Source organism: Rousettus aegyptiacus, unplaced genomic scaffold, assembly GCF_014176215.1.
Source record: "Rousettus aegyptiacus isolate mRouAeg1 unplaced genomic scaffold, mRouAeg1.p scaffold_m13_p_19, whole genome shotgun sequence".
NCBI lineage: Eukaryota > Metazoa > Chordata > Mammalia > Chiroptera > Pteropodidae > Rousettus > Rousettus aegyptiacus.
Window position 1 is genome coordinate 1,871,086 of NW_023416294.1, and position 15,329 is coordinate 1,886,414.

The following is a 15,329-nucleotide window of genomic DNA, read 5'->3' on the forward strand; positions in this document are numbered from 1 at the left end:
TGGCAGAGGAAATTTAAAAAGATGCTTTTTGTGGAACTAAAAAAAGTGTCAGTTTACATCTAACAGATTATTTGTAATAGGTATCTTTTATCAAAATTGGAGAATTCGGAAAGCTGTCTTTTTGAGAAGGGTTAAAGGGCAGAGGATAGGAAGTAGTGGGTAAGTCAGGAGAGAATATTCCTACATGATTGAGCTTTCAAGATATTGGGAGAAATACTAGCTGGATATGGTAGCCTCTGCATCAGTTTTTGATATAACAATATACTTACAGTGGTATAAAGAGTTGGAGACTCTTGGATTCTGTAATCTTCAGGGGAAAAAAATGACAAATGGCCTGTTGGTGTGAATTGAATGAGAAATCAGATATTCGTTTCTTCTGCCTTTGTGAAGATCAAAAGGCAAACGTTGTCAACTTCTTTTGTTCAGTTTAATGATGAATATATAATATAGTCAAGATTTTTTTCATTTTCATTGTTAAAGTAATCATTAAAGTAATCATAGTTAATTTATAGCATTTGATTTGTACTCAATGTATCGTCGTCTTATTTCATAATTATTTTTAGACCTCGATGGGTGGTTCCAGTTTTGCCAAAAGGGGAATTAGAAGTGCTTTTAGAAGCTGCTATTGATCTTAGTAAAAAAGGTGAGTTGATATGTTATTCTTTTTACCATAATGTATGCCACTATGTATACTTACCCATCCATTGTTCTTGTTGGTTTTGCTTTTCTTCATTATGAAATTGTTAAGTATTCTTAGAGTACACTGTATCACTAAACTTTCTGGTAGGGCTTTTATATACCTAGAGTAAAGGTTCATAGAAATGTTAGAGGAACCTTTAAGGACATCAGAATTCTTTAAAATTTTATGCAGAATTTTATATGATATACATATTTCTAAGGACTGGATCTGTTTTATAAAATTATTTGAACTAGGCATTTGAATGATTTACTGACAAGCCAGTGAATCAAGGGATATACTAACAAAAGTCTTTTTTTTTTTAATGAAAATTGCCATTTCACTAATAATATTTTCATGATAAATGTCAGGATTGTATGTTTGACATTATAAGACACAGAAAGGTTTTCTCTGGAAAAGAAAACTGTCTTGAAAAATTATGTCATTTTTTTTCTTTTTAAAGGATCCAAAAAAGAAAGTCTGGTATTTTCATTATTGGCCAGAAGTAAAAGTGTTATGTTGGAATTGATTGTTTTTGATGAAGTTGTTCTAATATTAACAGAATTCTTCATAAATGACTAATTTAGGTAATAACATTCTGTATCTCGTCAAGGCCTTAAAAGCCAAAATGAAATCTAAATAGCATTTTATTTTCAGGATCATTCAATAAGAATTTGAAATGTGGTATTTATGAAGATGTGTTTAAGTGCTCATGTCATCAGGTAGTGTTTTCACATCTTGGGTGTTTTGTGTTACTAAATCTGACTGGCAAGGGTAATTTCATTTAAATAACAGTTATCCTACAGTCACTTAAAGAATATTTTGTTGTATTTTATTTTTCATCTTACCAACAATCTAATTATTATGAAAGTATTTTATTATGAAAGTATTTTACCAATAACAAATGTTTTTTAATACTCAGAATTCTTTTTGTGTGTGCATTTATTCATTAATTGAAGTTATGTACTATGTATATTCTAGTAGTCCTCGTGGTAGAAGATGAATAAAAATTGAAAGTGCTATTTTATTTAATTTTTTTAATTAATAATAATTAATTATTTTATTTAATAGCATTGCCATAATTTCCAGGGCTTTTCTCATTTATTTGGAGGTTGAGGGGGATGTGAAGGCATGGTTCCCCTGAGGCAGTTTTAAATTTTTTTAAGGAAGGTCCTGGGTTTAAATGATATACCACTAAGTAAATAATCAAAAATCAGATTTACTAATTGCTGCATTGTTCAAATTTAACAAGTTTTCTTTTTGGATGAAGGCACATGAGACAATTGATTTTGTTAGATCATATGGAATTTAAAAGTAAAATGCTTAAATGTTGATCAGTTGGGAAGAAAAGAGCATTCTATCTTTTAAATTTGTCAAGAAATGAATGATTTACAACGAAATGAAATTTTAAAAGTTACTTTTTTGAAGTTTAAAATTTTTCAGTGAATAAAATACTGTGAAGTGGTTTGATTCCCTCTATACTCAGTATACCGTCTTTTAAAGTCCAATATTATTTCAAGCACATTATTGGTTTGATGTAGTTTATACAATAGTGTTTCTAAAAATCATTAACTATAGCATTTCTTTTTCCTGAATTCCTTGTGTTTGCAGAGTAAATAAGTTACTTTTTAACCTCTTATAATGTCATCTTGTTTCAAAAAGTTCCAGTATTATTTGAGTCAGAAACTGTAATAGTTTATAACAATTTGTTGTCTTTAATGATATAATTTAATTAACCAGAGAAGTGTTTTCTTTAAGGTTAATCTTTTCATTTTCTCTTAGGTCTTGATGTTAAAAGTGAAGCATGTCAGCGTTTTTATCGAGATGGGTTAACAATATCCTTCACTAAAATTCTTATGGATGAGGCAGTGAGTGGCTGGAAGTTTGAAATTCATGTGAGTCTTGTAATTTATTTTGAAGACTCAAATTGACATGGTGATCCCTGTGGGTTTTTCTCTGGGAAACATTATGTGAATAACATGTCAAGTCTGCTGATAGTATTTGACACAATTGAAGGTTTTTTAGAGTAGTTTTTTAGAATAGTGTTTTGAGTTATAAAACATTGGTTTAATCTTTCACTTGGAATCCCAAGTGCCTGTGACATTATACAAGATAAATGTTGTTTATTATGAGTCCACTATACTACATGCCATTAAGAAAAATATCCAAGATAGGGAATATAGTAGAGGACTCCCACTATAGCTAGGACACCAAAAGGTATAATGTCAGTGCTAGTGTAAATGATAAATAAACTCAACTGTAAGAATAACATGCAAGGAAACTTGGAAGCTTTAACTTTGTCAGTTGTTAGAGAAGAAACATTTTTTGAACTAGGAACCAGTACTCCCGCAGTTTGTGGTATGAATTAAACTGCAGTTTTGATAACAGAAATGTCAAACAAGTTAAAGTGTGCTCAGATTGGTATTTTCTTCAAGCGTCTGGTAGCACGAAATAGCTGCTACTGTCAGGAAATACATTCAGTCTAGGACAAAAACAATGCAAACAACCATTGATTCTAAAATGCCTTCAAATTCCAAAAATTCTGAAAGTAAAAATAATTGAGTCTTATGAGAATCCTTAAATATTCCAAACTTCTGGTCCTTATTTATAAAATGGAATTAATCAAAAAGTATGACACAAACATATGCTTATTATGAACTTCAGCCAAGAAAATGTAACTTGGATGTTTCCCTCAATGACTATGGCATATATATATATAAGTCTTAATATTTTCTGATGAAAGTGGAATTTAGTCGTAGAAGTAGGCAACTTTGGAAACAACCTGTAATTTTTAGATTAGGCTTAAATTACATTTCCCATCCTCAGTAATTGACATGATTTCAGATGTTTAGATTTTGGAATTATTGCCTTTAGAGTACAAATTTCAAAGAAAGAAAATGGTGATTTGCATGTATCTGGACATAGAGCAGAAATAGACAACCTAGGGTACTTACTTCATTTGTAATCCTTAAAAACTTTCGAAGATAGTTTCAGTAAAGTTAAATACTGATTTATTTTTAATGATATGTGAATTTGATCACAGTATTTATGAAATTAAGCAGAATTCAGATGACTAGAAAAATGGGAAAGACTTTATTATCAAGAATAGGATGTTTGTATTAGAAACTGTTTTTTCTCTTTCTAATCAACTTTCTGTCCTCATCTCTCTCCTATTCCCCATATAATAGAGGTGTATTATTAACAATACTCATCGCCTAGTGGAGCTTTGTGTGGCCAAGTTGTCCCAAGACTGGTTTCCACTTCTAGAACTTCTTGCAATGGCCTTAAATCCTCACTGCAAATTCCATATCTACAATGGGACACGCCCATGTGAATCAGTTTCCACAAGTGCACAGTTACCTGAAGATGAACTATTTGCTCGTTCTTTGGATCCTCGATCACCAAAAGTATGTTGATTTGTTATTTTCAAGTTAAATATTAAAATTATTTTGTGTTTTTCACAAATCTTAAGTGACATGAATCTCCCTTTAACATAATGATCTTTATATAGTATATAACTTTGTTTTACGGGTTTCTGTTTAAAAACATAGTATTTAATATGTATTATTGATTCAGTAACATTGAACTCATGGCCAGCAGCACTATAATTCATACTTGAAGCTAATTGTATATTAGTTGATGAGTATAATCATTGGAAACTAACTGTATATATTATTTCTCGTAGCAGTGATTCATTGTTTTGCTACTTCAGCGTTCAGAGGTCCTTTAGAGAATACAATTACTATAAATAATGAGCATTAATTGTACTGTTTGCATGTCTATATTTAACAGCAGAAAACATACATTTATGTACACATCATGTAAACAGGGATTTATAAATATTAGTATTTTGCTTTTGTGATATAACATGGGAAATATTTTACAATGCATTTGATTTCTTAGGAGAAAATCTTCAAAGGAGGAGGGGAGGAAAAAACAGGAACAAATTATACATCTACATAGCTAAGAAAAACAGCTAACAGCACTTCACTAGCAGATTAAGTTACGTAGATGGCTATTTTCCTTACATTTATTCTAATGTCTCAGCGGCTTCAACATCACTTGAATAGCTTTTCTATGTCTCAGAGCCTATTTGCTTATATTCATTTGAATTAATATATAAACACATGGATAAAACTTACCAGCAATAGAAACAAAGGCAGAAAAAAGCTTTAATACACGCACAAGAACACACATACACACAAATAAAATCTAAAATATAACAAAAAATACAGAATACTTATATGAAATGTCTGCATTTAGAGCCAGTTTTACTGTTTTACCAGGTTAGATGCCTTTCATTACCTTTTTTGCTTAATTTTCATGGCTAGAATTTAGATGCAGTGTTGACTAGATTTGTCAAAAGCATTCATCCTTGTCTTGAACCTGAAAAGCTTTCAGGAGGAAAAGCTTTCAGTATTTCACCAATGAATTCTGATGTTTGCTATGGGTTTTTCGTATGTGACCTTGTGTAGAGGTAGTTCCTTTCTCTTAGCTTTTTGAGTGTTTTTATCATGACATGGTATTGAAATTTGTCTAGTCCTTTTTCTGCATCAGTTGAGACTGTTTTGTGTGTGTGTGTGTGTCTCATATATTTAATTTTCTGATAATTCCAGATGCTAGTATATTGTTCAAAATTTTTGCATTAGTATTCCATCCGTGACAGTAGTTTTCTTTTACAGTGTTTGTCTGACTTTGGTACCAGAGTTAGGATGGCTATAGAGTATTAATTTAAATATGTTCCCTCCTCCTCAAGTTTTGGAAAAGTTTGAGGAGTTTGATATTCTTTGAATGTTTGGTAGAATTCTCCAGTGAAGCCATCTGGTCTTTGATTTTTCTTGTTTGGGGTTTTTGATTACCTCTTCAATCTTTTTACAGTAATTATAGACCTATTCACATTTCCTTCTGTTTCTTCTTAAGTCAGTTGTGTGGTATAAGTCAGGTGTTCTGAAATTTGTACATTTTATCTAGGTTATATGCTTTGTTGACATTTATTCACAGTACTTTTTAATAATCTTTATTCCTGTTAAATCTTATAGTTATGTTCTCTTTCATTTCTGTTTTTAGTTGAGTCTTTTTTGTTTGTTGTACAAAAGAAACAAGTTTTGTTGATTTTGTGCCGCTCCCACCCCCGCCACACTCTGTTGTTTTTCTGTTGTCTATTTTATTTCTGATCTAATGTCTTTCTTCCTTCTGCTAGTTTTGAATTTAATTTGATATTCATTTTCTGCTTCTTTAAGGTATAAAGTTAGGTTGTTGACTTGAGGTTTTTATCTTAAAACACTCTTCCTCTTAGCATTGATTCCATCTTTGATCAATTGTTTGTTTTAGAATATATGGTTCTACATATTTGTTGGTTTTTCAGGTTTTATGCTGTTATTGATTTCTAGTTGCATTCTGTTGTGACCTGAAAAGATGTTTTTTATTATTTCAATCTTTTAAAAAGATTTCTTCCTGTATAATGTTTCATGCACACTTAAGTAAACTATATTCTCCTGTGTTGGATACGTTTGTATTATAGTATTCTGCATATATCTGAAAGGTTGGAATGTTTGGTAGTATTTTATAAAACTGCTTTTTTTTTTTTAAACTTATCTTTGTTTGGTTTTATTTATTTATAAAAATATGGTATCAAAATCTAAGACTTGTATTGTCGAACTATGTTATACCTTCAAAATATGTCTGTAGTTGCTTCATATATTTAGGAACTTTCAAGTTTAGTGCAGAGATATTTATAATTGCTATATCTTCCTGGTGAATAGATCCTATTATTATTACATAATGTCTGTCTTCATCTCCTATGACAGTTTTGAGTTAAAATGTGATATTAGTATACCCATTTCTATTCTCAATGACTATTTTTGTCCTTTCATTTCTAAGCTGTTTTCTCAGCTCTAAAATGACCCTCCTAAGGCCAGCATTTCATTAGATATAGTTTTTTTTTAATCCATTCTGCTCATCTTTGTTTTTCGATTAGAGAGTGTAATTCATTTATAATTGGTGTTACTACTGATAAGGATTTACTATTTCCATTTTGTTGTCTTCTGTATATGTGATAATTTTTTTGTGCATCATATCCTTTCACTGACTTCCATTTATCCACTTGATTTCTTTGGACTGACATATTTTCATTTCCTCTGCATTTTCTTTTGTGTTAAACTATAAATGTGTTCTCTCTGGTTACCATGGGAGTTAAATGTAACATCCTAAAGTTAACAACCTTTTTTAAACTCATACCAGCTTAAATTCAGTTGCAGTCCTTTTAGTTTCAACACCCTCTAATTTAAGTTGTTGATGTTACAAATACATATTTCTATCTGTTAATAACAGATTTATAATTTTTATTCCTATTTTTGCCTTTCAAACTCTATAGAAGAATAAAAAGTGGAATCAATGCTAAAATTACACTTAATACTAGTTCCATATTTATCCATTTTTTTTAACCTTTAAATCTTTTTTAGATTTTGTACAGCATTGCATTCTATTAAGCGTCCTGTGTTTCAACTTGAGGGACTTCATTTAGCATTTTTTATAGGGTAGGTCTGCTATAATAGGCTTTAGCTTTGTCTGAAAATGCCCTATTTTTTCCCCCATTTTTGAAAAACTTCAGAATTTAGAAATCTTATATAACATTGTCTTTCAGCACTTTAAAGAGCACTCCTCTGACTGCAGGGTTTCTACTGAGAAGTGAGCTAAGTTTACCAAGGATCTCTTATATGTGAAGAGTCATTTCTCTGTTTTTACTTTGAAGATTTCTTATCTTTGGCTTTAGACAGTTTGATTATCTTAGTATCTCCACTCTGAGAATTTGCATTTGACTTCACTTTTACAAAGACCTACATTAGTACAGTAACAGCTTTTTCTGTAAAAGCAAAAACTCTCTTTAAATTTCTTTTGGTTAGCAAAAAAAAAAAGGTAATAATATAGGTCTTACACGTAGAAGCAGAGTCGCTGTAATGAGAAATTCAGAAAGTGGAGGATACTCTCTTGAGGATACTTTTTGACAGGGATGGTTTACTTCTGGATAGCAGAGAAATCAGTAATGTTTCTTAGTGCGAGTCCCTTTGGATTTATCCTTCTTAGATTGATCGAGCTTCTTGCATTTCCTCAGAGTTGGGGAGTTAGGGGCATTATTTCTTTTAAAGCTCTCTGCCCTTTTTTCTCTTTTCTGCTTTTGGAACTACCATAATGTGTATTTTAACACTTGATGGTGTCCCATAAGTACTTTAGCCACTTTACTTTTCTTTAGTTTTTCTTGCCTGCCTGCCTTCCTTCCTGCCTGCCTTCCTTCCTTCCTTCCTTCCTTCCTTTCTTCCTTCCTTCCTTCCTTCCTTCCTTCCTTCCGTCCGTCCGTCAGTCCTTCCTTCCCCATTTTACTCTTCAGACTTGTAATCTCAAATCACTTTGTGATTTTCATGAACGATGCCTTCTTCTTCTTTGTAGTTTTTCTTATCCTGAGGTTAAGCAAAAAATGGTTGTTTTACCTTCAAGATAGGCAAACCAGTCACAGCCTGGAGGTAGATTAAAATGTTACAAATTCATTCCTCTCTGCTCTCTTTATGTAAGGGAATTGAAGATCAAACCATTGCTTTCTCTAAACTTTTCTGCTCTGGGGAAGGAGTATGCATGGGTCAGTAAAAACATTGTAAGATTGCTTAACTCCTTGAACATGATTTTTTTATGATTGAGCACTTACTTGATTAGTGTAAATTTTGGATATTCCCAGTTTCCTTAAAAGGTATTTAATAAGAACAGGCTTTGGACTTAATCTGATACTTTGCCGATGTCAATTTCTGTATTAAACTAAATAAAACGGGAAATGCTATAGTAAATTCATTCACAAAACGATTTATTGAGGTGAAAATTTATTTAGATTTTCATCATATTCAACCTAGAATTAGATATACCACTGTATTCTCATAAAAGTTTCCTGTTACTTAGTATTTTTCTCATGTTTTTAAGTTTTTTTGTTTATACATGTAGAAATTATTTCTACTTAGAATTGATGGTAAAAAGGACTATCTTTCCTTCATAGTGGTTCATTTTCTCCTAAAACATGGCATTTAGGAAAATTTTTAAAAAAGGTTTTACTTCTGTACTTAATGCATGTTTATTTGTTATTTGTATTTAGATAACTTTATATTACATGCTGCAAAAATGAATATTTTTACCTATGCTACTGTTGGCTAAATCCTATTCATCAGATATGAGCAAATAGCAACTGTGCCCATGTGACCTTCTCTGTAATTGTAACCTGGCTGCTTTTGGTTCAAGGGATACGGAGAAAATTACAATAGGAAAAATTTTCCGTCTCAATAAATATATATGACAGTATAATAAAAATGTTTTGTGTACTTTTAAAAGATAATTTCATGTAGTTATATTATTTGAACTTCCTATTTATGACTCTTTAAACAAATATGTTTTAGATAGTAACTTTTCTCACTTTCTTTAAAGGAAAAAACTGACTCATTAACTTCTGTTACAGGGTTGGCTAGTGGATCTCATCAATAAATTTGGCATATTAAATGGGTTCCAGATTTTGCATGATCGTTTTATTAATGGATCAGCTTTAAATGTTCAAATTATTGCAGCCCTTATTAAGTAAGTTATATTTTAAAATTAATACTCAATTTAGTATAAAACTTATTACCTTAAAAATTATTAAACATTTGTTTTCTAGTCTGCTTGCTTTCTCTTTTAAACAAATAATTTGATTTTTTTTTTTTTTAAGTATTGACGGTAGTTTGGGAGCTTAGTCCTGGGAAAAATTTTGGATGTTGTAGAAATTTTGTTTTTTCTTGATTTCAGACCATTTGGACAATGCTATGAGTTTCTCAGTCAACATACAGTGAAGAAATATTTTATTCCAGTTATAGAAATAGTTCCACAGTTTTTAGAAAATTTAACTGATGAAGAACTGAAAAAAGAAGCAAAGAATGAAACTAAAAATGATGCCCTTTCAATGATTATTAAATCTCTGAAGAATTTAGCTTCAAGGATTTCAGGACAAGAAGAAACTATAAAGAATTTAGAAATTTTTAGGTTGAAAATGATACTCAGGTAAGATATTTACCTCTTTAAACAATTATTTGCTTAACTTCTTATAATGTTACTTAATCCAAATTTTTTTATAGATTGTTGCAGATTTCCTCTTTTAATGGAAAAATGAATGCCTTGAATGAAATTAACAAGGTGATATCTAATGTATCATATTATACTCATCGGCATGGTAATCCTGAAGAGGAGGAATGGCTGACAGCTGAACGAATGGCAGTAAGCTCCTTTTATGAATAATTGCTTAAGGCAAAGTAGATTAACACCAGTTAATATTAGAAACAACCTTAACAAAAACTGAAACTAGGGATTGATTCATGGTTATTAAATTATAAAATTATAACAGCGATAACATGATTTGTTAAATGGAAGTGATATGGTAATTTATTGTGGGTTTTGTTAATTTATTATTTAATTAAGTGTTTATGTTGCAGTTATAGTTTGGAGGTTTGGTTCAAATGAAGTAGGTAGAGGTGATCTTTAAAGTAGGTGGGTAGTTCTGGAATCTAGTGAATAAATAGGCATGGCCATAATGTGCCAGTTCACTTTAGCAGTTTTAAAATGGGGATTATAATTAAAAGTATCTTTGTGGATTAATATTTTATGATTTTAAGAAGTTTATTTTTAAATTACATATAATTGTGACATCGAAAGAAAACTTGGCTATAAATATTTATACATAATTAGCATTGAAATGAATAGCATATAGTAGACCATGTAAGTTACTCAAAAATATTTTTGGGGCGGATATTGTGCCCACACTGAGGAATATATCTGAATAATCAGTTCTACATAAAGGTATCTTCAGGTTAGTAGTATAAATGATCAAAATGTGTTAAGTGTTTTGAGGATACTTAAAGGGTATTGACAAGTAGTATTTTTTGTAGACCCAGGTTATAACTCTGTGCTGTGTGAGGACCAAGTTTCATGTGTGTAATTTGTCTGGTTTGTGTGGAATAATCAGAGCAGAACTGCTGAAAATCTTTGGTCCTTGAGTTGTTACCAGTACTTGACACATACAGAAAATTAGAGTGTTCTAAAACTGTTTAAGCAATTTGACATTGCTATGACATTTTTATTGCTTTTTATAAAAAGTACCTGAGATTGCAAATATTAAATAACATGAATTGTTCCCTACCGAAGTATACTTGAAGGCATATTTATAGGTGCATTTCTGTGTGTGAAAAATTACAATTCTGGGCAATTTATTATAATTTTAGTGATTTTGCATTACATTACATTAATGTAATAAGCACATTACATTAATGGCTTATAATTTGTAAATTTAGCACACCTGTAGGAGTATTTTCCATACAAAATTGAATTCTGTGTAATTCTGTTGAATAATTTTGAATTAAAATGACATATAAACAATTTATTACTATCTTGTAATTTGTGAATACAATTGTGATTTAGAATTTGAGTATTAACATTTTTATAAATATGAACCATGTTTTCTTTTTTTCCAGTTTTTTTCTAGTACAGCACTACATAAGTGTAAACTATATAGCATGTAATAACTTTATTTACACATATTATAAAATGATTATCACTAGTTAACTTCTCATAAAGATACAAAGAAAAATAATTTTGTCTTTGAGATGCCACTCTTAGAATTTTTACTTTCAAATGTAGGATACAGCACTCTTAACTGTAGGCATCATGTTATACAATACATTATATCTCCTATATGTATTTATATCATAACTGAAAGTTTGTATTTTTGACCATTTTCATTTAGTTCCCCCACCCTATTTTGCTTTTTAAAAATGTTTCTTTTTAGTTCCTGCTTTGAAACACTTTTGTATTGAATTTAGGAATGGATACAACAGAATAATATATTATCTATAGTCTTGCGAGATAGTCTTCATCAACCTCAGTATGTAGAAAAGCTAGAGAAGATTCTTCGTTTTGTGATTAAAGAAAAAGCTCTTACGTTACAAGATCTTGATAATATATGGGCAGCACAGGTAAGAATCTAAGGTGATAGTTACTTTATTTTTATAAGAAAGATACTAAAAATTGTATCTCGTAGTAGTCATATATAATGGAATGTTAATTTATATTACTTTATTTTTAGTAAGCTTAAACATGATAGCAATGCCGCCAAGAATTTTTGAAAGACAGATTTCCTAATTTTAGACATCTTTGTTAATGGGTGTGAGTTATAAGTTAGATACAAATTATATGCGTTATATAGAGATTTATAACAATTAGAAGTTGATGAATTACATAAGGTTGCAAACATCACAGGAATAGCATCATTATATTACTTATAAAAACTTAAGATTATATAGTTAGTATATAAGCAGTCCACTTTCATAAAAATAACCTTTTTGAGTTTAGAAGTATTATTGAGTAATTTCAAGAGAAACCAACAAATATTCAGTTTTGCTGTAATTGAGCAAGGCTTTCAGATTTGAAAATCCACTGTTTTACCTTATTTTTTTCCTTAATGTTATTAGAAAATATTCTGTAACAATTTCCTATGGATTCCGTGTATGACATTACCGTGTATGCCAAGAAATTGAGTATAAAATGAGTGCAAAGTTTAGCTTTAAGCATTTAAAATACATAAAGAATTCTGTAATAACTTGTGATAAAGCATTGGGAAGATTTTATTTATTAATGGAGTTGATAGACCTACTTATTTTCCGTCTTTAATCAAATTTAAGTACACTATGGGTTATTGTTGTTTGCTTTAATATATACCCCTTTTTTCTTTTTTTTTTCAACAGGCAGGGAAACATGAAGCCATTGTTAAGAATGTACATGATCTACTAGCAAAGGTGGCTTGGGATTTTTCTCCTGAACAACTTGATCATCTTTTTGATTGCTTTAAGGTAGTAGTTCAAATAGAAAAGTCGTATTATTTCATATTAAGTAGAGTTAGTTCAATATCTTTTCTATTTAGCTAGGATACATACTAAAAAATTTCATCAAAGAATCTTATGAAAAAGAATTGATTGTGTATTTCAAGCAGACGTTAATATTTTTTTTCAATTACATTTGACATATAATATTATTATATGTTTCAGGTGTACAGGATAGTGATTAGACATTAATATAATTTACTAAATGGTCCCCCCACAAGGTTAGTACCCCTTGATACCATACATGGATAGTTATTACAACATTATTGACTGTATTCCCAAAACTGCACTTTACATCCTGAAATTATTTTGTATCTGCCTATTTGTGCTTTTTAATCCCTTCACCTTTTTCAACCATCCCCTGAGCCCACCACTCACTAGGCAACCATCAAAATGTTCTCTGTATCCATGAGCTTCTTTCTGTTTTATTTATTCATTTATTTTGTTTTATTTTCCACGTATAAATGAACTCATGTGGTATTTGTCTTTCTCTCTCCAAATTATTTCACTTTTCCATAGTGGCTAGCCCAATTTATAGTCCCACCAACAGTGCCTGAAGGTTTCCTTTCTCTACATCCTCGCCATTACATCTTACAGATGCAAGGTGATGTCGCATTGTGGCTTTTAATTTGCACTTACTTGGCAATTGGTGACCTTGAGCATCTTTTCATATGTCTATTGCCCATCTGTGTGTCTTCTTTGAAAAAAATGTCTATTCATTTTTAAATTGGATTGTTGATTTTTTGTTCTTAAGTAGTATGAGCTTTTTATAAATTTTGGATATTAACCTTTTGCCACATGTATCATAGGCATATATCTTCCCCCATTTAATAGGTTGTCATTTCAATTTGTTGATGATTTCCTTTGCTGTGCAAAAACTTTTTAGTTTGATACAGTCCCATTTGTTTATTTTTTCTTTTGTTACCCTTTCCTTAAGGAGATACACCAGAAAAAAGTACTAATAAGAGGAGAGAGTTCACTGCCTGTTTTCTTCTAGTTTTTGTGGTTTTTGGTCTTACTTTTAAGTCTTTAATCCATTTTGAGTTTAATCTTACGGAGTTAGAAGGTGGTCCTGTTTAATTTTTTGCATGCATCTGTCCAGTTTTCCTAGCACCATCTTTTAAAAAGACTGTCTTTACCCCATTGTTCTTCGCTCCTTTTTCATAGATTAGGTGACCATGTAAGTGGGGATTTGTATTTGGGCTCTCTCTTCTTTTATCTCAGTACTATGCTGTTTTTATAACTATGGCCTTATAGTGTGTAGTTTGATATCAGATAGCATGATACATACAACTTAGTTTTTTGTCAAGTCTATTATGGTTCCATATAAATTTTAGGATTATTTGTTCTAGTTCTGTGATAAATGCCATTGGTATTTTGATAGGGCTACATGAATCTATAAATTGCTTTGGTAGTATGAACATTTTACAGTGTTAATTCTTTCCATCCATTTGTATCTTCAGTTTCTTTCTTCAGTGTCAGTTTTCCAACTACATGTCTTTTAACCTCATTTGTTAAATTTATTGCCTGGTGTTTTTTTGATGCAATTGTAAATGGGATGTTTTCCTAATTTCTCTTTTGGATAGTTTGTTGGTACATACATATATAATCAATTTTTGAATATTAATTTTATATTCTGTTTTTCTGAATTTATCAGTTCTGATAGTTTCATGTTGGACTCTTTAGGGTAACTCTGTAGTATCATGTCATCTGCAAATAATGACAGTTTTGCTCCTTTTCAATTTAGATGCCTTTTCTCTTTTTTTTTCTTGTCTGATTGCTGTACTTTAAATACTATGTCGAATAACAGTGGTGAAAGTGAATATCCTTGTCTTATTCCTGATCTTAAGGATATCTTTATGTTTAACTCTTCTTTGTTGAGTGTGATGTTAGCTATGTGTTTGTCATATGTGGACTTTGTTATGTTGAGATATGTTCCATCTATTTCCATTTTGAGTTTTGATCATAAATGGATGCTGGATTTTGTCACATGCTTTTTCTGCAACTATCAATATGACCGTATGATTTTTTTTCCTTCAATTTTGGTCTGTCACATTTATTGATTTGCAGATACTGACCCAACCTTGCAGCCCAAGAATAAATCTAACCTAATCATGGTATATGATCTTTTTTAATCTGTTGCTCAATTCAGTTTCCTAATATTTTGTTGAGAATTTTTGCATCTCTGTTCATTAGAGATATTGGCCTGTGTGATTTTTTGTTTTGTTTTGGTTTGGGTTTTTTTTTAAATATATTTGTCTGGTCTTGAAATTTAGGATAATGGTCACCTTGGGAGTCTTCCATACTTTAAATTTATGGAGTAGCTTGAGAAGATGTTAACTTGTCTTTGACTGCTTAGTACAATTCACCTGTGAAGCCATCTGATCAAGGGATTTTGTTTGTGTGGTTATTTGATCATTAGTAGTAATCGATCAGTTCAGATTTTCTGTTTCCTCTTGATTCAGTCTTGGGAGATTGTTTCTAGGACTATATCAATTTCAGATTATCCAGTTTGTTGGTATATAATTGTATTTTTTTGTAAATCTTTGTATTTTGAATAATTTCTTTGAAGTCAGTTGTCACTTCTCTTTCATTTCTGAGTTTATTTATTGGGGTCCTCTCTCTTTTTCTTGATCAGTCCAATTAAAGGTTTATCAATTTTTCTTTATCTTTTACAGAGAACCATGTATTTATTTCATTGATCTTTTGTATTGGTTTTTAGG

At 30.6% G+C, this 15,329-nt stretch overlaps 1 protein-coding gene across 4 annotated transcripts in view; it reads left to right on the forward strand.

Annotated features, from left to right (window-relative positions):
* LOC107502038 (probable ubiquitin carboxyl-terminal hydrolase FAF-X) overlaps positions 1-15,329 on the forward strand; it is a 144,316-nt gene that overhangs the window by 28,923 nt on the left and 100,064 nt on the right. For all 4 annotated transcript variants that reach the window (XM_036235673.1, XM_036235675.1, XM_036235674.1 and 1 more), the window contains exons 4-11: positions 564-643; positions 2,459-2,571; positions 3,865-4,083; positions 9,165-9,280; positions 9,488-9,739; positions 9,814-9,952; positions 11,551-11,703; positions 12,472-12,576. In XM_036235673.1, coding sequence (XP_036091566.1) covers positions 564-643; positions 2,459-2,571; positions 3,865-4,083; positions 9,165-9,280; positions 9,488-9,739; positions 9,814-9,952; positions 11,551-11,703; positions 12,472-12,576 — 1,177 coding nt within the window. The remainder of the gene's footprint in view (positions 1-563; positions 644-2,458; positions 2,572-3,864; positions 4,084-9,164; positions 9,281-9,487; positions 9,740-9,813; positions 9,953-11,550; positions 11,704-12,471; positions 12,577-15,329) is intronic.